The sequence below is a fragment of the Musa acuminata genome, chromosome BXJ3-1 (genome assembly GCF_036884655.1).
Source record: "Musa acuminata AAA Group cultivar baxijiao chromosome BXJ3-1, Cavendish_Baxijiao_AAA, whole genome shotgun sequence".
Taxonomy (NCBI): Eukaryota; Viridiplantae; Streptophyta; class Magnoliopsida; order Zingiberales; family Musaceae; genus Musa; species Musa acuminata.
This window is the reverse complement of record NC_088349.1, coordinates 41360297-41385156: the sequence shown is the minus strand read 5'-3', so window position 1 is coordinate 41385156 and position 24860 is coordinate 41360297. Positions and strand designations below refer to the sequence as shown.

General features: G+C 30.4%; 1 protein-coding gene and 1 long non-coding RNA gene across 3 annotated transcripts; both read right to left on the bottom strand.

Moving 5' to 3' along the window:
- Window positions 1-7417: 7417 nt before the first annotated feature.
- Window positions 7418-11933, bottom strand: LOC135629098 (cell division cycle 20.2, cofactor of APC complex-like). Its single transcript, XM_065136271.1, has 2 exons — window positions 10134-11933; window positions 7418-9763 (listed from the first exon to the last, which is right to left on the bottom strand). Exon 1 carries the CDS (start codon window positions 11594-11596, stop codon window positions 10310-10312), a length of 1287 nt encoding a protein of 428 aa, XP_064992343.1. The 5' UTR covers window positions 11597-11933; the 3' UTR covers window positions 7418-9763; window positions 10134-10309.
- Window positions 11934-14545: 2612 nt separating this feature from the next.
- Window positions 14546-19095, bottom strand: LOC135629086 (uncharacterized). Of its 2 annotated transcripts, none has more exons than XR_010493152.1 (2): window positions 19061-19095; window positions 14546-15778 (listed from the first exon to the last, which is right to left on the bottom strand). It is a non-coding gene; the product is annotated as an uncharacterized LOC135629086 (long non-coding RNA). The 2 variants fall into 2 exon arrangements; XR_010493151.1 differs by lacking the exon at window positions 19061-19095 and adding an exon at window positions 18204-18332.
- Between the last annotated feature and the right edge of the window lie 5765 nt (window positions 19096-24860).

Sequence of the window (24860 nt, the reverse complement as noted above, 5' to 3'; positions counted from 1 at the left end):
TCCCATTTGACACCATTTTTCAAGCCCTATCTTAGGATCAAAAGTGTATCTATGTTGCAGAAGACCTAGTCTATTCATGGAAAGACATGTAAATTTGATATTTTTATTCATTTCACAGGGAAAACCATAATAAACAGAATTACAATGCCTCACCTTTATCAAGCTCATAGATTTATTTGTTTGGTATCTCTTTACTATTATGAAATATACTGTGGTTTACAATTCTCTTTGGTTGAAATAACTGCTTTCTACAGAAATTATGACGCATCTTACTAAAATCAGAAATGCATTGAAGTAATTCTTGGAATAATTGAACTCTTCAAACAAGTTTGCAATATTTCATTAAAAAATTCAGAAGGCTTAACAAAAAGAGAGAGGGGGGACCAATTCACTAATTCAAATGAAGGTAAAGTATGTGTTTAAGCTGAGCTTCTAGTTTGAATGATACATTGCCCAAAGATGTAAACATTCAGAGTCTTGCGAGTTCTTCCTACATTCTTTCATTTTGTTAGTTCATTTTTTACAAACAATGTTTAGCATATCATCTTGCATGTTTAAATTTGTCCACTTTTGGGAAAAAAAAGTACACTGTTTGTTCATTCATGTAACCCAAAATAACTAAAATTGAAAAGCCCTTGCTTTTAACTAAAAGTCTTAGTCACTAAAATTGGTTGCCATGTTGACAAACTACGTAGTTGTCTTGTAGTAAAATTCCACATGTTACCATAAATAAAGTTAATACCCATCAAAATGAATTAGAACTACTCTTGTAAACAAATTGAAGTAAACAAAATACACACCAAAAAATAATATTTTCAATCTCAATCCGTTATCGGTTTCAATAATATATCAGAGTCGTATGGTACTGGTATATAAGATAGTATACCAACATGTTCCGCCTGGTATACAAACAAGTTATTAGTCATTTTTTATCATTAACAAATTTGAATGAAAGAGAAAGAGATACTATAATCCAGAGTCCAAACAATAGATTATAGACATCATCAAGGTATTTATTTAGAATGTGATATTTTAGACTAAAAAAAAAACTTGGTAGATCTTTTCAAATTTCAACTATGCTTCTCTTCCCCTAAAATTTGAGCTCTAATACTGATTTATATTTATAAAATGACCTTTTCAAGTATGCATCTCCCTTCCTCTAAAATGTAATTTCTAACAATGCCTTATATTTATTAAATGATAACTGTATTTTTTATAATTAATTCTTAATGAAGACACACAAAATGGCAACAATTAACATATTTTAGCCAATTAACAAGTATTCCTAATCACCATATTCTACCTTTTGTAAACTTTATTTCAATTACATCTATTTTTTAAAAAATCAAAATGTTCATTCCTTAAAAGCTAAGTAATGCATTACATCAAAACTAAGGAGGCATGTTAAGAGTATTTTTTCTTTGTTGACTGTATCTTTTAAATTATAAAATATGTTATCATTGATGCAATAGGGGTTTGAGGGCAAGGAAATTAGCAGAGATCCTTGATCGAGTGAACTATGTTTGTTTAAGTTAATGAAGTTCAGGTAGAGGCCCAGTAGGCACTCGTCATGTCCCTTATTAGATAACTATGTTTTGGATCGAATAGGTGTAGTCTATAGGAATGCCCTTGAAGATTTTGATTCTGTGATAAACTATTATGGATTTTTAAGATTTGAGAAAAATATATTCTTAGACTAAGACAACTTTTGTGAAATTTTTAATTTTCATAAATTTGTAAACATTTCTCTAACATCTTTATCAACATAAGTAGATTTTTAATTTTTCATGTTTTTATTGTGTTAAATCTTATTTAAACATTTTTCAGACTGCTTTCAATTAAATCATATTTTCCTAATTATTTTAAATATTTTATATGTTTTGTTTGTGTTATATGTCTTTGTCAACTTCTTCTTAATTGTTATCAATATTTCTTTCTAAAATTATCTATTATTTTTTCTCATGACAAAGGAAATTTAGTTATACTCCCAATTTGGTGGCAAATTTCATTAAACAGAACAAAATAATTTGGAATTTTACCACAAACAACTGTATTATGTTTAAAAGTCATAAAAAATAATTCATGTACTCCAAATTATTTTCCTCAAAATTTTTTTCATGTTTGGATTTTAGATAGCCATAATTAAAGTAACTAAGGTATATTGACAATAAGGATTGATGTTATTGATGTTCTGCCTGACTTGGTATGATATATTGACAACAAGGATTGACGTTCTAACAGAGTCAATTTGACAACATCAATCCGATCATTTGCTAGCATTAATTAATATATTGTACATTCCTAAAGATTTCAACTAACAATTTTTGTATTTTTGTGTTATATCACATCATATTGCGTTAGAATTGGTACCAATATTCAATTCATTCATCGAAGTTGGAAAGTACATGAAAAGCAAAAACAACTACATACAAACAAAGCATACAAATCCAAGAGGGACAAGCATACGGGTCAACGATTAAGTTTTAATACCATATTACATGAAAAAATAAAAGAAGAAAAACAACATAAAGAATTACAGGGCATGACAATTTGCTTTATAAACAATAGAAGATGTTCATCAAAACTAAGTAGCTAGCTTCCTATTTAGTGATAAAAAAGAATATGATATGAGCCAAAGGTGTCATGATTCAGTTATGCATCTACTTTTATACCCAAATCTAGTGATTCTACAAAGCCTAACCTATGGAGACTAAAAATAAAAGTTTCAAATTACCATATCAAAACGTAACTGATTGAGTGTACCTTCAAAATGTATGGATAAGTACATGTGTTTTAACCTGATTAAGAAGCATCTTTTATTGAGATATCAGTTGAATGCTGCACAAATATGTTCCAATTAACAACTAGCTTTGTATGATACCTTTATAATTTGCTTTGCTAGTCATTTCAATTTGAGTGAGATTTTATTTACACTTAATATTTCACATTGTACATTTACCATCATAGAATTACAAATTAATTATTTTAGAAGTAATAACATGATAAGCAAAAAGGACCATAAAAATTACACAAGGATGTTCTTTGAGTATCGAGTTGAGTAAAGTCAATTTAGCTAAAGCATAGCAAACAATATAAAATGCCACATTATAAAACCTTATTAACTATAGTAATGATTGCATCATAAATGCATAAGAACTTCTTGCTAACAACACATCATAAAAATTTATAGTTCCAATGTTAAGGGTATAAAATTGCAGACTTGACTTCAGCAACATTTCAAGAGCCCATGTAATTCTCTCAATTTGGATAAGTGAACATAAACAAAAACTTCGGATCAGTGAGCATAACTAAAATCTTGATCACAAGCACTACAAAATGCTATTGGAAGTTGAATCTAGACAACATAAGAGCTAATAATCAAAGAAAAGACATTCTACCAAGTGACACTATCCCATAATTCCATATCCACATATTGCAATCGCCATCATCTGAGAAATGACCAAACTGAAACCATCAGCAATTGAGTCCCAAATTTCATCAAGACAAACACACCAACATTAACACCTAAAGGTCGAGGAGAGGTCATAAACTAATCCTTATCAAGCTATGACAAATAACAATCACCAAGAGAGAACTCTAAGATCACAAGAAAGGTAGCTTTGCATTTAATATTCCATTTAAAATCACAAAAATATTTAAAGATGGACATTTGTCTTCATGATTTCTTACTTCTTGAGATTCTCTTCAATTTTTTTAAAAAAATTTCTGACCTAGTTCCTAGCTCAGAGCACCATTAACATAACCAAAAAAACTGATAGCACCAACACTTGAGAGTAAATAAATCTAAATCACCATTGTTGAAATTGTATGACACCCAATGGTTATAACCAATCATACAGCATTTTAGAAAATGATAGTAGCTACCCATGATATCTTCACTTCTTGTTGTTGTTGGTACAATGAACAATCTGAATCTTGAACGAGGCAAATACACAAAGATGCACAAATTACTAAATATGGCATGTCACGTAAAACTAGATAACTGACATCAATAAAATATTTCCTATATAAGATTAGAGAATGGACTACATAACAGCAGAAAAAAAATATCTCAGATAGATTTATTTTCTGAATTTCTATATTCATGACCAAGGTCTGCAATACCGAATTGTACCGCCCAGTACGAACAGTACATACCGGTACGCAGACCGCCCGCTATCGGGTGGTACATTCAAAAAAACCTCGTATCGAACGATACGATATAATATCGAGCGGTAACGGTCGAAATTTCAACCGTTACCGCCCGGCACAAGTCGGTAACGGTCGATTTCGATCATTACCGCACTGTAGCAGTGCTACAGTGCTCCAACGGACAATTTGACCGTTGGAGCCCTTTCTCATTCTATTTAAGCTATTCTTCTCCCCTATTTCATTATACTCTCTTAAACTCTCTCTCAAACTTTTTTTTCTCTCCTAAACTCTACAAAACAACGATTTGTGAATTCAATCGAGGCTAATTTGGGAAGATTAAGAGAAAGAGCTTTCTAATCAAGAGATATGTATTAGCTTTCTTTAATTAGAGAGTAATTAAGATCTTTAACATTATGATTAGTATGTTTCATACATATTAAATATTGAATAATATTTATGATAGTAAAATAAGTTTAATTAAGTTTTATTAAAGTTATTTAATGCTATGATTAGTCATTTTAATGATGATTTAATCGAAATTTATTCGATTTTATATCAATTAAATGTCTTTAATACCTATTAGGGTATTTGTCATGTTTATAGTGTTGAAAGAGAAGTAATTAGTGAAAAATTAACTATGTTAATCGTATAATTAGTGTAGATAAATAATGATTTTATCATAATTTAAATCATATTGGATTAAAATTACATATTTGAATCATATTGATCCCATTGACCTCCAATTCTACAACGAAGATTCAGAGCCAATGTTAGATTGGGTGGAGGCCCGTCATTCGTTTTGGTGGTAAAATCAACAATCAGGTATATCTACATATGTAATTATTTAATTAATTTAAATTTTAGAGTTTATATTGTAATAAAATAGTCTAACAATTCAAATGATTTTTCTGTAGATATTTCAATCTATAACGGGCTGAAATACGAACCTCGAACAAAACTATCTCAAAGCCCGAAAAAGATATGTGATACTATTCTTACCTAATTTACATTGATTTTGCTAAACTTATACTATTACTATATTTATTTATATCTTGAAAACCCTATCCTAACTTTTTTTTTATTTTCAGGTATTTTCGGAGAGTTTAACGGACTGAAATCAGGTGTACCGCTCGGTGCACCTGGGGGTATCGCTCGGTACACCGTACCATACCGTACCGAGCCCAGGTCGAAACACCGGTACGGTACGATATTGCGAACCTTGTTCATGACAACCAAAGCAATAATATACTCCTAAATTCTAGACATCTAGAAATGCATACTTAGAGCAATGAGGAAACTATTTGCTGCCTCATGTTCAAATGTGGGAAAAAAAACAATTTTGAAAAGTGGAGCCAACAACTGAAAGTCCAACAACTAATTGTGCGAAGTCTTTAAGTGACTCATCAACAGCGAAGGTATTATGTTCAGTACCTTTACATGCAAATCCAACAAGGTAGGAAAACCTATATTATTAATATGATAAATTGTCAGTTTTAAAATGATAAAACGATTAGTTAAATATCAGCTACAGAATATATAGTCAGAATAGTGCAAAGTGGAAAACACACAAATAAAAGAGAAAAAACAAAGTCTAAAGGAATCAAAATGTGTCTAAAAATATTATCAATGAATGATATATAATAAAGAGCAGTATCTAAAATGCAATTCCAGAATTTGATAGGTCTTTTTTTTGCTTTCTTACGGAACAGAGAGACTAATAGAAGTCACAATTCTTTGTTAGTAATGAGTAATGACAACTAATTTGTTCGAAAGATTATGGAATGTTATTATTGATGAATAATATAACACAAGGAGAAAAAACAAAGTCTAAAGGAATCAAAACATGTCTAAAAATATTATTGATGAATGATCTGTAATAGAAGAGCAATATCTAGAATGCAATCCAGAATTTGATAAGATCTCTTTTTTTCTTTCTTACATAACAGAAAGACTAATAGAAGTCACAATTCTTTGTTAGTAATTATAACTAATTTGATAAAAAGATTACAAAATGTTAAGAGGCAGGCCAGAAGTTAGACAAGAAAGAGAATTAATTAGAGTAGTAGACTTTTCAATGATAAAATTTGAGAAACCACCATAGATACTTTCTAGTAAAGGAGTAACCAAAATATTCAATAAAGAAAGGATACTTGAACCTGATTCTCAAATTCCAGTAAATGAAACATCAATGCTCTAAGTCTCTTTGTCCCTGAATGAAAAAAAAAAAGCAATGTGCCTTGATTATAACATGAATGAAAGGTAAGCCTCAACATATGACTGAAGCATCACAAATGGCAATCTATGAGAAAATTGTTAGAGGTGAAATATCTTTAAGCATGAAACAATTTGCAAACAACTTAATCTATAATCAGTGACGTTAGGCAAAATCTCATTGTATGAAGCTGAAAATATTGACGGTTATGACTAATAGTAGACATTTGTTATAATATTGACAATTATGGAAAGACCCTTACCGTAAATTTATGGAGGAAAAGGAGAAAAAGAGGAAAAAATATGATGGAACTTAAAAATGGTGTCCATATTCCTTCTTAAAATCCATATGCAGGCTCAACAAAAAAACAACATATGACTTCTAAATTTTTTACAAAACCAGTTCACTTAGTATATCACTAAAATGCATTGAAGTAATTCTTGGAATAATTAAACTCTTCAAAACAATTTGAAATATTTCATTAAGAAGTTCAGAAAGCACAGAAAAAGAGGCGAGGACCAATTCATTAATTCAAATGAAGGAAAAGTGTGTTTAAGTTGAGCTTCTAGTTTGAATGATACATTGTCCAAAGATGTAACATTCAGTCTTGCGAGTTCTTCCGGCTTTCTTTCATTTTGTTAGTTCATTTATGACAAACAATGTCTAGCATATCAGCTTGGAGATTTTATATAAAGTCGTCCACTTTTGGAAAAAAAAAGTAAACTAGTTGTTCATTCATGTTACAAATTCTCTCAAATTTATATTCAAAGTGTGAGGCTTCAAGTCAAACACTAACAAGCACCTAGTAGAAGGATCTTTTATGGATGGCTCCACATCAGGTACGAAATATTCAGACCATTTGAAATAGAGGGGAGAATAACAAAATCTAACCAGTATGAATAATTATTATTCTGGATAATAAGGGTGAGCTAACCATATGTGCATCAATAAAAAAATGCATAATTTCACAACATAAAACTGATTTCTAGTTTTATAATTCAAACACCAACAACCATTAATCAAGAGAAAAAGAAGGTTGTATATGCACCTTCCCCGTGTTGCAAAGGGTGCACGCACCGTTGGCCATGAGCTTCACTGCAGCTTCTTGTTTGTCTCGATCAAGCTCTGGAGCTTTCTGAGGATCATCAATCTCCACCGCATTAGCCTTATCCATAAGGCCAATGATAGTTTACAAGATATATATGATGATGGCAAGGGGCACAGAGGTAAAGGTGTTGGAAGGGATGGTAACTTTGGTGATGGAAACTTCAAATGCTTACCCAATATTCAATTTGTCTCTCCATTACAACCAACAAGATCATGAATAGATTATTAAAAAAAATGATGACTTAAATAAATCAATCAGAATTATCATGTCAAATTCAAACTTGGTACCACATGTGATATTACTGGAATCGCAATAAATAATCACAACCGCTGCTGCTACCTTAATCTCAGTAAACAAATAGGGAAGTTGGAAACAAGAAATACCAACTCAAAGGTCGGTGTTATACTTACAAAGGCAAATTTCAGATATAGTACTTGGATGCTGAAACTTGTGGTAAATGACCACAATAGCATAATTGAAAAAATATTGAAATAGTAGCCATGTCATTAATTGGTGAACATTTATATGAAACATAGCAAGCTTGTCTATCAAGCTCATGAACATTGCTACCACTCTGCTACAACTACAGCTGATTCAGCAAGATAAATCCAAATCGAAACCTTTAATGAAGATCCTGTTAATCGGAAGGACCCGAACTACTCCACTATCACTATAATGAAGCATTTATGAACTGTTGGTCTAGTAAGCTAACTTCCAAACTTTAGAACTGCATTATATCCCATTTGACACCATTTTTCAAGCCCTATCTTAGGATCAAAAGTGTATCTATGTTGCAGAAGACATAATCTATTCATGGAAAGACATATAAATTTGATATTTTTGTTCATTTCACAGGGAAAAACATAATAAACAGAATTACAATGCCTCACCTTTATCAAGCTCATAGATTTATTTGTTTGGTATCTCTTTACTATTATGGTATATACTATGGTTTGCAGTTCTCTTAGGTTGAGTAACTGCTTTCTACAGAAATTATGACACATCTTACTAAAAACAGAAAATTTTAGGCTTGGATTTCACTCTTGAACTTATCTATATTTTCGAAAAATTTCAAATTGAAAGTTATTCATTTCATGAACAGTTTTTTAAACAATATCTGAGTGGTTGATCAACAGTCTTTTGATTATCAAACACAATTCTAGTTTTGCAACTCCACAATTTTCTAAATTATTTCACCCTCTAAACAAAATCCTGAGATGCTTTAGTATCTTTGTATATGCAAATAAACATTAAAAAAAATACTATTTCAAGTGAAATGAAGTACTCCGTAGTGAAATAAGATCTACACCAAATAAAAGTTTTCACGGGTTCTAGAATGGTCCTAAAAGAACATAAAAAATCTGAAGGCTAATGGATATTTTAGGGAACCTTTAGTCACCCAAAAAATAAAGACATAAGAAGTTACATCTTATATCAAAATTATGCATAGATCTCTTAGTTGTTGAATATGATTATAGTTGTGCAACACCATAAGTTTCCATATTTTCACTCTCTAAGCAAATCCAAAGATGCTTTAATACCTTTGTATCTGTAAATAAAGATTTAGCAAAGACACCATAGCAAGATTTTAAATTCATCATGTGAAAGTACTTTGATCTGGCAATAGAGCTACACAGTTCAATCTTCAAAGTTTCTTAATGGTCCTAAAGGAATATAAAATTCTGAAGTTCAACTTATATCATAGGAAACCTATAGTTAGAAAAGAAAAAAGAAGCATAGGGTCATAGGCAATTACCTCTTATAATGCATAGATCTCACGATTGTCAAACACACTTCTAGATATGCAATGTGATGTCTTCATGTGATAACTAGGCCATATTGAATGTTATAAGAAATCTCAACTCAAAAAAAAATGGAAAAGGAAATCTGAAGTTTGTTATACGGTTCAATCTTCAAAGTTTGTTATGGCAATGTGATATCTTCATGTGATACTTAAGGCCATATTACAAGTGCTTTGTTCTGGCAATAGAGCTATATAGTTCAATCTTATAGTCAGAAACTTATAGTCGGAAACTTATAGTCCTAAAAGAATATAGTCCTAAAAGTTTTTTTATAGTCCAAAGTTTCTTTATAGTCCTAAAAGAATATAAAATTCTTAAGTTTAACTTATATCATAGGAAACTTATAGTCGGAAACAAAAAATAGAAACATAAGGCCATAGGCAATTACCTCTTATAATGCATAGATCTCTCAATTGTCAAACACTCTTCTAGGTGTGCAATGTGATGTCTTCATGTGATACCAAAGCCATATTGAATATCATAAGAAATCTGAACTCAAAAAAGAAAAAAAACAATAAGCATCTATCAGTTTGATCTAATTATGCATGATTAGCATACACAACAAAATATATAGTCTGCACAAAAATTCTCAAACAAAAATGAGATAAAGATAGTAACTTACAAAAAAGAAACACAAGAGAAGCAAATTGAAATCACTTTAAACCACATAATTAGATTATAACAATTGGGCAAAAATTATAGACCACATGTTTCATCAATTGGGCAATAATCATATCGATAACTATGAAATGATAAACAATAAATAGGAAACAAAAATCAAACTCGTAGCTGCAATGATAGTCATGTTGTAAATAAGCCTACTAAAATGCTGTAAAAGGCTGTAAGGCTTCTAACTTACCTTAGGCGGTTGCGCTCATATTTGAAGATCTCGAATCCATGCGCTTGTATGAAAATGTGCTGCCTCTTTGACACCACGAAACTTCCCATTGCAATGTTACCAACAACAGATCTTCATGTCAAGCACTAGAGAAGTCTTTCATTTGGAATCTTAATCATTTCCACCTATCCGCCTTTTCATCTTATGAGAACATTAAATTGGGCAAAGGGCAGTTCAGGTTTTGTTATTTTGGGAGTCTCAAAGATATTCCAAAACCTGACTGTCTCATCTGCTGCTGCAGAAGCTACTACACCTCCCAGTGGACTCCCAGCCAAGGAAAGAACCCGGGATGAATGACCGGAAACCTCAGCCACTCTCGTCATGGATGGGTAATTCCACAAGGTGAGTTGATTGTTCGGCGAACCATGAGAGGTCAGTAATTCAGATTTGTTTTTGTCCCATAGCAAAGCACAAACTTCAGAGCCAGCATCAATCGAGTTCAAGCAAGCACCATTAACGGTGTTCCAAAACTTAACGCAATGATCATTGCAACCTCCACCAGAAGCCAGCAGGTTGCTCCGAGTTGGGCACCAGTCAACGGCCTTCACAATGGAAGTGTGGCTGCTGATCCTGTGAAGCCATTGACGTTGACGTGGATGGTCACGTGAGACAGGCATGCAGGCATCCCATATGTGCACTAGTTTGTCCTGCCCTCCACTCGCCAAATACCGCCCTGACAACACGGACCATTTAAGACTACAAACTCCACGCAGATGCCCATTATAGAAACAGATGAACATGTCATCCTTTCTAAAGTCATAATCAACAACAGTGCCATCAAATCTTCCGACTGTCAAGATTGAATTACTTCTCCACGCAAGTGACAACACAGGGGCCTGGTTCTCATCTTCCATCCCATCCACGACATGTCCTGTTGCTGTATCGATCAGGGATAAATCTGAATTGCCAAATGCGACAGCAAGAACTGCACAGTCTGGCGACCAGCGGATGCAAGTGATAGGTCCTCTGTCTTCTTCGGGTTGTAGAAGCTTAGTCGACTCGTTTGCAGCGTCCCAGAGATACACTGCGTCCTCAAGGCCAATCGCCAACACATTATTGCTTCCCCAGTCGAGGAGATTCAAAACATTATCATCCAACAAGCCGTGGATTACCAAAACCCTCTCTGGTTCTTTAGGGATTCGCCTCTGCTGCTTCTTCTGCGGCCGAATGGGCTCGTCAAACTCGGGCAGCTTGCTGGCCGACGCTTCAGGTGCAGTCTTGAAAGCGAGGATACGAGACCTGTTCTTCAAAATGCACTCGTCAAGAAGCTTTTGGTACGCCACGCTCGATGGGGATTCCCTCGAACCATCACGCTGCGGTCTCGAAGGCCCGGTTAGGGCAAAGCGTGCGTAGTCCATGTCCATCGCCGACCGGAACGGGATGAAGCGGTCGTACTCCACACGCCTAGAACGCGAAGAAGACATATTTTCCAATCGAAACCAGAACGAGACTGGCTAGGTGACGAAAAACGATCGAGAAAACCAGAAAGATCGATCTTCCCACAAGAAAGTCGACAACCAAGAATCGATTAAAAGAACCCCAAGACCAACAAAAATTCTGAACCCTAATCAAAATTTCGACGGATGAAGAACCAAGCGAAACGAAACAAGAGAAAAAAGAAAGGAATGAGATCACCGCAATAAAAATCGAAGGGAAGGACCCTCGCAGCTGTGCCCGTTCGTGTTCGTCGGAGAGCAGTTCCGACCTTCGCAGAACGACGAGATCGCCGAGAGTCGAGAGTCGAGAGCCGAGAGGACGAGAGCGCGCGAGGGGAGAGAAGTTGTTGTGATTGCAACAGAGTGGGCCCTCGGGTTATATAGATGCCACCCATCCCAAGCGTTACATTCTAAAATCGTTCCGTTATATTTACCCAATCTACGTAGCGGATAGTTTGACATCACACCGTTATATGCAGCTATCATCTACGTTAAATTTCGTGTACCTTACTCTTTTAGAATTTGTATGTTAAAGAAACAAGACGTGGTATTTTTTTTGTACGAAGCAATGTTTTTAAACTACTAAAATTATTATTAATATAATGAGATTTGATATTCTTTTATTTGTCACTAAAAAAGAAAATTTTTAAATAATATCTATAAACTGATAATATTTTTATTAATACACTAGGTTTTGAGTCTCAAATTATAATATATCTTATTTTTTATTTTTAATTTAGTATAATATTCATTCACATAAATTATGCATCTAATTAATCCAACAAAAATCAAACAATGAACAATTAGACAAAACTAGAAGTAAATGCTGACCATTCTCAATTTAGATGATAAATAGTTAAATGCTTGAATTATTAAGAAAACATGTTAATTAATCATTTTTCATTATATTAATTTATTATTATTATTCTAACCAAAATTCATTGAAATTTCCTCTTAAATTGTTGGAGCAAAACAATGATATACAAATTTTGATGAAGAAACAAATAAGATATTAAAATAATAAAAATAAAAAGATAAAGTTTAGAAAGAACTTAAAGACATGTAATCGATGTCTTAATATGAAAAACTCATCCTTACATATCGGATTGATCGAGATTCTAATCTCAATATTTAATCCATCTTATCTTTGCGAACATAAATAAATATTATCATAGAGTTAGTTAACTAGCCTCTCTTAGCATATCAAGTAGCCAAATAATAATAATAATAATATTTTTTAAAAATAAAGAGGAGAAATTGTATTGAAATATGAATTAATAAACTATAGCCATTTACAATTCTATTTATAGAGCCTAAAAAGCATCCTAAATGTCATAACTGATATTGTTGTAAGAGACATCCTTTCATTAAAATATCTTTTATGCATATCAAAATTATCTTTACATAATTTTAATTTTTCTCCAAGTCATTAAGCACACCTGAAATTTAAAAAAAATTAAATAGCCTAATGGTTTAAAAAAATTTTATCTAACAAATTTCTAACACAAGAAATGTAAATTATATAATTAATTGTTCAACATTATATCTTTGAATATGTGATAACAATAATGCTCTTAAGTAGTTACACTACAATATATATTTAGAAACAAACATCAGGAAATATGTAAAGAAATATATGCAAGTACTTGTCTGTGACATTCTCATCTGCTCCAGGTTCCTTCAAACACTTTCAAATATCAAAGTAATATCCTCAGCAGGAGAATAAAGATATACACTTGCCAGAATATGGAATGAAAGTCTTGTTAAATGACACAATTCCATTGAATTGGTAACTTTGCCCATTTCTCGAAAGATGGTATAAGTAGCTACAAGGAAGGATTGTAGTTGAGCTCTTTCTATATACAGGACAAAGGCTAGTAACAACACCAATGCATATGTTTACTATAACATTGAAAGGTCAGATGATGCTACTACCATCACTCTATCCCATGTCTTTGTAACTAAAATGAAAGCTACTGATTTAGGAAGAGCCCTTACTGACGAAGAGCAAACCAAATTTTGTTTAACCATGTCAGATATTTCATTCACACCATTGTAGTCAATAATTCTTCCAAGATGATGCAATGCAATAGATGACTATTCTGGTTCTGAATGACCAACATTATGTAGAATAAGCCCACCAATAAAGCCTCATTTCATTATTAGTTTACCGTTAAGGTTATCAATGCTCATTTCACATAATGATGATAACCATTTATCAGTCTACAAATACTATGAAATTTTTGATGCATTACAATAGAAGATCAAGATTATAAAACATAGAGAAGAAACCGTAGGAGAGAGTAATGTTCTCAGGCAACTTAAATAGAAAATCAAGCATAGCAGATACTACTTGCCAACAAAGAGATATTAAGATGTGAGCTATCCCGGGCATTTTATTATCCAATGCTTGCATGTGCTCAACAATAATCGATTCAAGCACGCAAAAAATAATAGCCTTGGCATTTCTAGCGACATGACATCCCAAAGGAATAGTATTTTTGTAACATGAAGATGATTCCTTATTGTTTCTAGATAATGACCACCAACAAAGGTCCGCAAACTGCATGGAAGAGAGTTTAGTTGCATACCAATAGCTTCCAAAATTATTTCTCCAAACTCACCAAACTGTTTTCTTATGTTTGGGAATAACATATGCATGTGAGGAAAATGTACTTGAAATGATAGTTTAACGTCTGACTGATCAGAAGACTCAAATTCTGTGGGAGTGTGTTTTGGTACCTGATGGATATGAATATGCAGATTAAAAATTCTATTACTAAATTATCGGTAAGTGCTAACTCATCCTCAAAAACTGAAAAAACGATGAAATTTGTGAAAGACCAGAGGCAATAAACAAGTGTTCCTTCAAGTATTGCTTTGTATTTCAAGATACTGACATCCATCCTAAAAGTCTAGAAAATGAACATGTGCAACTTGAAAATCTAGATATTTTCTGCATCCATGATAAATGTGGAACTAAAGTTCTGTAGATGAAACCAGCACTTTTGATACCAATGGGATATGTCCGTTCATCATTTCCAGATTAATCCTTCAAGAAGTGCCCAGCACCTTGGCAGCCCATGTAACTTTACCATTTCAAGTTGTATGTTGCCTGCTTTCAGTTGGGTGTACAAAATTGTAAGTTGTCCACTAAGATTTGCAGCTGACTGCAGTATAATGTCATTAACATTCTCTACAGAACAGGATAACTCAGTTGCAGAATGCAGTAGAAAGAGGGGAGACTCTGTAGGAGGATTACAAAGTGGCAAAGCAATGGTTGATTCTGCCTAATCAAAGTTGCCACATCAGATTCAATGTCGACTTGTGATATTTCTAAAGCCTACTGATTATCTTCAAAATAATATGTACAAGGTTTCCAAAGAGCCAAAATTCTCTCAGATTCGAGGTCCAGTTTAGCGGAAGCAGAATTTGTAGAACAGTTATATCTCTTTTACTTTCAAGATAAGCTATTGTCTCCAGATTGACATTACATCTCTTAAGGTCTTCATAAAACACCACTAATCCATTTTTATTCATGAATTTGGATCCAATGATTTTCATCTGATTCATAAGCTCTGAATTGCATCCATATGAAATCGATTATAAAGAATGAGTTGGCATAACATTCTGCAGCCAAGAGTATGGATTCTATTGCAGCTTCATGGCTTTCTGGGGTTGTCATGCTGGGAACACAAATCAGCTGCCAAATGTTCAAATTGGGAAGCCCTATATACCGAATCTTGATAGTTTACAAGTTGTAGATAATCTGCTTGTGAATACAAGTAATCAGCAAAGAAACCAATATTCTGAAAGTTGTTATTTGAAATCTTATTCACCTCTGAAACACCACAACTGAAATTCAATCTGATCCAGTCCCCAGTAAAATAATTTGAAACACTTGTCAGAACAATTTTTGACAGATCTCTAGGAGCAAACTACAGATTAGCATCTTGGAGTACATCTTTTCTTGTGGCAGCTTTAGATGCATCAATCTTTCTCTTTGCTTCATCCGGATTACTGGATGTGCTAGAAGCCCCATGAGAACATATCACAAAGTTAGAAGAAACAGCTAAAGACTCTTGATCAGCCACCTTAGGAAATGAACATTTGCAAAGGTCAATATCTGAAGGAAATGGCATATGTGGCCCCAAAACAAAAAGGAGTACACTGCAATATAGAAAGACAATGAAGACAGTATATTGTCAGCTAAAAACCAAGTAATGTAACAACCAACAAGGTGCATTTGATAAGATTCATTTTGTTGCAGGGAAAAAAAAAAAATAATAATTTCTTCTTTTTTGACTCTCACAAACTGTAGTCTTCACCGATCACTTCATTCTCTCTCTTTGCATCTCCAAAAATAAGCATTATAAAGTATAAACTATAAAGATGTTCAAATTTTTTTAATTTCTCTATGATATTAGCATATGCTATTACAATAGACCTTGGTGCAATAGATTCACGTCTCCATTCACATTCCACAAAAGGAAGAATGGCATGCCTTTGTAATGCAGTACATATAACATTGAATGCAATACAACAGTTCTTCTATTTGTCCAAGTGTATATCATTAGCATCTTCAGAAGTTGTATTCTTTGTTCCAGTAATCACAGGATCACGGAAGGGTTCTAGCATCTCTAAAAGAAATAGAAGCCTATGTTTAAATTCCTACAAGGATGGTAAAAGCATCATCTATCTGATTGGAAAGAGTAAGCAAAATTATGCTTGATACTTTAATAGAAGGTCAAACCTTATATTTTGACAGTACATCATCCATATGCTCAGACAAGGACAGCAAGATATATTTCAAAGCAAGGATTGAAACATCGTACCGTACCGACATTTCGAGGTTGGCTTGATGTGGTACGGTACGCCTAATTTAGGTGTAATGGAGTTTAAGATAATACAAATATGAGAAAAAAAGAGTTTGAGATAGTTTAACAGAGTATGAGAATGAAATGGAGTGAAATAGGGGAGAAGAATGGTTTAAAAACATGAGAAGGGTTTGAGATAGTTTAAGCGTTCCTCCTGGTAATGGGTGGTCCGCATACCGGTAACCTATCGGACCGGTACGTACCGCCTGTACCGGGTGGTACCATTCAAAATTGAATACCTTGCTTCAAAGCAGCATAAGCACGACTAGTAGATTATGGAAACACCCGGTAGGGGCATTATGAACAGAGTCAACCAAACATGAAGTATGAAAATAAGTGCATAATCTATCATACGAAATTTTTTCCTTTTCTTAAATTTTTATTCAGGAGGAAGTGGATAGAATTTGGATAATAACGGGGGCATTGTGATGAAATTCACAGTTTCTTGAGCACACAGATGAAAGATGGATGACACATACAGGGTTCATGAACTAAAAAGTACTAAATGACAGTAACTAGAACTAAAGGACTTGCATTCACAGGATTTGAAGTGTATATTTGAAGTGTATATTGGTATCTTAGAAACATGTAAAAAATAATCTGCTACCCATTAAGAAATATATAGCTTTCCAAGCCACAACAGTAGTTATATTGGTCCATAAAAGTCCCATAAGAGTTGAGCACAACACTCCAAAGAACTCTGTACAAGGCTGCGTCATAGTTGTATCATCAGAACACTGAAACAGTAGGTTCTTTATTGGCTCTCTAGAAAAAAAGGAAAACTCCAATCCAACAAACAAAAGTTTCAGTTTCACAATAACTGCTATGATGATCAGGATCAAATTCAAGAGATCAGGGTTTTATTCAAGTGTACAAATGACTGATATTGTTGGAATCTTCATAATAAGGTAATAGATGGATCACAAAATAACATCTATGATAGGTCATAGAAAGTATTTTTTTAGTTCATCAGGATGGACATGTCAGTACAATACATGCCGATCAGCACGGTTTAAACATATGGCTGGAACAAGCCTTGTGCTTGATTGTGTGTTCAGGGACATCCTTGGTATAAAACAAAACTCCATGCTAGTATTATACTAGCATAACATAGTTCGACAATCATCAACCACTGCCATCTGAACAATCATCAAATGGTGAAACTAATTGTCATCTGAACAATCATCATCAAATATTATACCACAGCAGAACAAATTGCCTCTGAACTTCATAGTCTTTGTTATGCTAGGACTATGATGTTCAAATCAAATAACATTTTTCTCAAAATGAGGAGATTATTTCAAGAGAAAATTAGTGATTGATAATTTGACCATCCACAATAAATCACAATGTATTGACCACAAAAAAGGTCAGATCTGCACCAAGAAATGACCAAGTACTCATCAAACATAGATAGTTTTAATTGCTTATGTTAGATAATTCACCAAACATTGTTTATATATTTTCATGATGAATAGGTTAATTATGATGAATCATGATTTATATACATCTACCTATTCTAACATTAAATAAATACCAAATTTTGTCACATTAAATAGTGAACATTATACATTGATACATACTCATATCCATCATATCAATATCTTACACTTGTATCCATGACTTCATAACCAACCAACCAACCAAACGAGCATTCATTATAATAAAGAATTAAGCCTTCATAACAGTAATAAAAACAAGAAGAATGATGAAATTACTTGAATAACACCAAGAGGTCCTCCAGAAGTTCAATTGCAAGATCAACATGAAAAAGGGTCAATGCAGTTACAAAAATACAAGTTGTTGACTTAATATGTAGACTTATTATGGAAAAAGATGAAACCTTTGCAGTATTTGTATATATCCATGGTGATAATGGTCCAAAGCATAAATCAATCAATACACATGTTGCTTTTGCCTGAAGATTGAAAAATAAATGCTTACTTAGAAAGCCAAAAAGTAAGTTGTCTATTCATAATTAAACTTGGTATGAAACCAACAAACACGAGATGATAAGAATGAAGACAGATAGCCCGCACAAGCATTAATAAGATAACGATGACATTATTATTATCTGCAACAACAGATTAATATGAATTGTTGAGACTTTTGATAAGAATACAAATGCATGTAACGTATATCACCCAGATGCATCACTACTGAACCTGAGAGAGAGCAAGCTGGACAGAAGGATGTTTCCACAAAGAAAAACTATCATCAACTTGATTTAGGAGGCTAATTGGAGGAAGACGTGCCATCAAATAAAAGGAAATCAGAATCCATCCAAATTAATTAATATATAAACCAGTAAAAGGTGTTAAATGTTTTAACTTAAAACAGAGACCTTTCACCTGGAAGCAGTGCTTATATAAGTGGTAATAGGGACCAAATTTTAAATTACTGTTAGCAAATTTGCAGAACAGGAGAGGCTATCTATTCATTATAAAAGAATGTAAACACTCGACAAATTAGTTACAGAAGCAGACTCCTGGTGGCTAAAAGTTATTCCAATAGGAAAAAAACAGGATACTTAGTTTAAAAAATATTATAGGGTAGGTGATCATTTAGAACATACTTGTGAAGCACATCCAAATAAGACATGAGGACTGCTTTCTTCCGCTGCAGATATATCCAAGACATTCAAATAAGAAGCATCCCAATAATCTTCAGTTTATTTGAATTCTTCCCCAAACAAGCTCAAGTAATCAGTAGGTTGCATGTGCCTGGTTACTTCAGTTTTAACAATTTCATCAAATATTGAAGAAACATTTAGCTTGTACTTTTCAAAAGAGAAGAAAGAACTTGCTATCTTGAACATTACCAAGAATTGCTAGCTTACAATCTCAAGAGAAGCAAAAGTGCTATCTTGCCTATTTCAAAAAGCAAAATTTGCAAACTTGCACAACTAAAAATTATTGCTAGTTTGTATGTTGTAAAACTTACATATCTCTAAAACTTGATAGTTGCACTTCTCCTTTTTGTTGATGACAAAGGGGAAAAAGATATGATAATATGAGAATCATACATGGTAGGATGTAATATACTTTGATATTTTGATACCTTGATAATTTGAAACATTTATGATAAAACAATTCTACCCTACGAGTTTTCGATGATTTGAAACATTTATGATGAAACAGCTTCATCGATCATATTTGAAAGTATATACAATTTGTATCATTTTTATTTTCATATTTATATTTTATTTATTTATTTATTTTGATAATAATATTTTTTGTTAGGTGCATACCTCAAAAAGAAGGAATACCAATGAGTTTTTGAATGGTACTTCTTCTTATCAAAATGATTATATTAGGTTGGCAATTCTGGATTACGTATATGAAGAAAGTAAATATTTATTTATTTTCTTAAAACTATTGGAACTACATGATAATTTTTAACTTAAAATTTAATTACACTAAAAGTTATGCATATATTAATAATTATTTATTTTTTTAGATTATGATTATAAAACTTAATATTCAGTTCTCAAATGCAACCACCACTTATGCATTATTAGACATATTTTATCAAGATTATTATTTTATAAGAATTTAAAATATAAGATAATTATTATTTAAAATATTAAATTATTTTATAATAATTTGAATATAATACAACTCATAGTTATATAAATATTATATCAAATAAAGTATGTATTGTGTACTTACATTTCTACTAAGTTTTGCTTGAGTTCCATTCAATTAATTTTTATAAGAGAAATAAGGTATAGTCTCCAAATCTTACACATCAACTTCATTTTCATTAAAAGTTATATTATAGTGAATATCCATTTTATTACATTAGATGTGATGAACTTAAAGATATTATGAAGACTAACATGAAATAATATGAATAATATTGGCTCATTAGAACGTATAAATGTATTATAATTTCATTAGAAGATCAAGTTATTTTATAGTTTTAAGTGATAAATTTTTTATCAATGAATTATGTTTATTATTCGATCAAATTACTTTATGATTTGATCAATTTAAAAGATTGAACATTTAATCATTAAAGTTATCAAACTCACAAAATATTTTAAATTTCCCAATGATGTCAATTTAGATGATAAATATCTTGAACATAGCATATTCTTGGAATCGAATCGATACTATTTACTTTTATAAAAAAAATAGATTGCTTGTTGTTGTCCTCAAATATTTTATCTTAAAATGTTGCAAAGAAAATCAGATGATGACAAAGAAAAAAAGAGATATGAGAACCATTCATTTGTAATACAGTTTTAAAATAATAAAATATCAAACCAATATAATTGAGCTAAAAAATCTTATAGTATTTGCTCTATATTGTATCAAAATATAATTCTAACTAATTTATAATGAGAATTTATTTATGAAAAATATAATTATTTTTTAAAATATAAAATATATATTTATTATATCATTCATTTAAAAGATTATTATTTAAACAAATGCACATAATTTGTTTTATAGGAAATTAAGGAAATAACAAGGATATCTGATGATGATGAGCATGATGACATATTTGTACTAGATTTAACTTTTTCATCTCAAGATTTTTCTTATCTATATGGAAGCATAATATTATCGAAATATCAGAAATTATATGATCATTTGATAATCCTTTAATTAATAGTCAATAATGTAATCAAATAAGAAATATAATATTCTTATTAAAATATTTATTATATTTAGTTTAGTATTCTTAAGCAATTATTAATTAATTTATGTCTCTATTTATGTCAACATATATGCATAATAATCATGAATAGCATTCTCATATTAGATTCAGATTTGAAACTTCATTTGGTAAAAGAAGATACTAAAAGTTGTTAAATCTATTAAATCGATCAAAACATATAGTAATTTGTTCGAACAATAAAAAAATTTTAATGATATAAAATTTATCACTTGAATCTATAGAGTAACTTGATATTCTAATGAAACAATGGTACATTTATACCTTTATACCATCTAATAGGTCAATATCAACCACATTACATCATGTTGGGTTCAAGAGTATCTTTAAGTTCATTGCATCTAATGTAAAAAAATTAATATTTACTATAATATAACTTTTATTATAATAAAGTTTATATGAATAGAAACTTATAGTTTCTTAAATGCTAATATGCCAAATATGGGTAAAGTTTAGAGACCACATTCTACTTCTCTTGTAAAAATCCACTGAATGATTCCCCAAGTAAAGCTTAGTAGAAATGTAAGTATGCAATACATGTTTTGTTTCCTATAACATTAATTTAATAATGAGTTGTATTATATTCTAATTTTTAGAAAATAATCTAATATTTTAAATAATAAATTACCTTATATTATTCATATAATCTTAATGAAAAGTGTCTAATAATGCATAATTGGTGGCTACATTTAAGAACCAAAGATTTAGTTTCACAATCATAATTTGGAAAGAAAAGAATATTTGTTAATATATGCATAATTTTTAGTATAATTAAATTTTAAATGAAAAATTATCCACCAAACTTTCAATAAAAATAGATATACTTACTTTCATCATATACATAATCCAGAATTACTCACCTAATGAAATCATTATTATGAAAAGAATCATCATCCAAAAATCGATTGGCACATCCTCTTTTTAATCTCCAAAAAGGTATATATTGTATGCACCTTATAGAAAAATATTATTATAAAAATAAAAATAAAAATATAATTATTAAAATATAAACTATACAAATTATATATATATCTCCCATTATAATTGATGAAGCCATTGCAATAAAAGTACAAAGGAGATTTATCTTTTACAAATAGAGATTATTGAATAATACATCTAATATTCTTAAAATAAATTGAAAGATATGACCTCCCATATTTCTTAGAAAATCCATTAGTACTGACATACTCGTAGTCACGAATAAATCTACTAATATTTTAGATATAGAAATATCATCACTAGCTTATATCATTGTTATTTTCTTAATTTTCTATAAAAAAAATATATGCATTAGTTTAAATAGTAAACTTTCAAGTGAATGATATAATAAAGAAATATTTTATATTTAAAAAATAATTATATTTTTCATATATAAATTCTCATCATAAATTTGTTAAAATTATAGTTTGATAGCATACAATGCAAATACTTAAGGTTTTTTTAGCCACATTATCTTTTGGTTAAATATTTTATTATTTTAAAATTATACTATAAAAGAATGATTCCCATAGCTCTTTTTTCCTTTGTTATCACCTAATTTTCTTGGTAACATTTTGAAACAAGAAATTTGAGGACAATGACAAGCAATCTTTTTTTTTAAAATAAAAGTAAGTATTATCGATTCGATTCCAAGAATATACGACTAATGATCAAGAAATTTACCATCCAAATTTATATCATTGAAAATTTTAAAATATTTTGTTAGTTTGATAAGTTTTTAAATGATTAAATGTTAAATTTTTTAAATCAATCAAATCATAAAGTAATATGATTGAATAATAAAAATAGTTCATTGATATAAAATTTATCACTTAAAACTATAAAATAACTTGATCTTGTAATGAAATAATAGTACCTTTATACCTTCTAAAAGTACGTTATTATTTATACCTTCTAAAGCCAATATCATCCACATTACTTCATTTTAGTCTTCAAAATACTTTTATGTTAATCGCATCTAATGTAACAAAATAGATATTAATTATAATATAATTTTTAATTATAATAAACTTGATGCAAATAAGAACTTATTATTTTTTAAATGCTAATATGTCAAATATGGTTAAGGTTTGAAGAACTTACCCTCATTCTCTTAAAAAAATAAACCAAATTGATGCCCAAGCAAAGCTTAATAGAAATGTAAGTATACAATATATGTTTTTTTTCCAATAACATTATTTAAATTATCTTATATTCTTCGTATAATCTTGAGAAAAAGTGTCTAATAATGCATAAGTATTGGTTGCATTTGACAAACAAAGATTAAATTTCACAATCATAATCTAAAAAGAAAAGAATAATTGTTAATATTATGAATAATTCTTGGTATAATTAAATTTTAAGTTAAAAATTATCATTAGTTATTAACTTTTAATAAAAATAGAAATACTTACTTTCTTCACATACATAATTCAGAATTGCCTACATAATAAAATCATTATGATAAAAAGAATCATCTTCTAAATACCGATTGATACCTCTTTTTGAGCTCCAAAAAAGTATATCTTGTATGCATATAATAGAAAAAATATTAATATAAAAACTATATATTATTATTAAAATAGAAAACTATACAAATGGTATATACCTCCCAATATGATCGATTAAGCTACCAAAATGGAAATATAAAGGAGATTATTTAATGAAACATATAATATTCTTCAAAGAAATTGAATAATATGACCTTTCAAATTTATTAAAAAATCTACTAGTACTAATATACTCGTAGTCATGAATAAATCTACTAATATAAATGATAATATAATAATTATTGTAAAAATTAATAAATAAGATACTATCAATAACCTTATACTATGTGCAGGTAATTTCATGTTATATAATAATCATTTCACAAATTTTAAGGGCACTAGATAAAAAATATAATTATTAATAATCATATATTTTAAAATCCATAATGATGTTTATAAAATAATTAATAATTTTGAAACATTATGAATATCACATGGTGAAAATGATTAAGTATTAAAAGTTTAAACATTATATTAATTATCATAATAAAATTAAATAACAAAATAAAATTATACAAAAACTAATATTACAAGAATACAATTATACCAAAGTTGTAACATCTTAAAAATGCTGAAAAATATTAAAAATCAATTTAATAGATCGAGTTATATGATAGTCTTATTGATTTTGTTTAAACACAAAGTTATCACAAAAATAATCATATATTTTTTAGCAAATCTTTATGTCTTATGAAACATCAAATGTTGTTGGACATTAATATTCACAATTATTACATATGCTTAAAGAATTATAAGAATATAAATTAATCGATCTAAAGATAATCAAGAATACTAAGTATGGATTACTACAATAAGAAGAACAAATATTACATATGCATAAAGAATTTTAAGAATGCAAATTAATCAATCAAAATTTAATAAAAAATATTAAGTTAGGATTACGACGATAACAAGAATTAAACATACATTAGTCAATATCATCCATATTACTTCACAGGTTCTACCCATTTTTTATATTTCTAAGTAAAACATGTTTGTCAAAATTTTCTAGTGGATTAAGCTCTTGAATATTGCAGTGCTAGTAAAGAATATTTAAAATTAATCAAATCACATTATAATGGTGACATGAGTATATCATCAATTAACTTATTATACTATTCAAATTCTAGTATACATTTACCATTTTGTGATGTGCTAAAA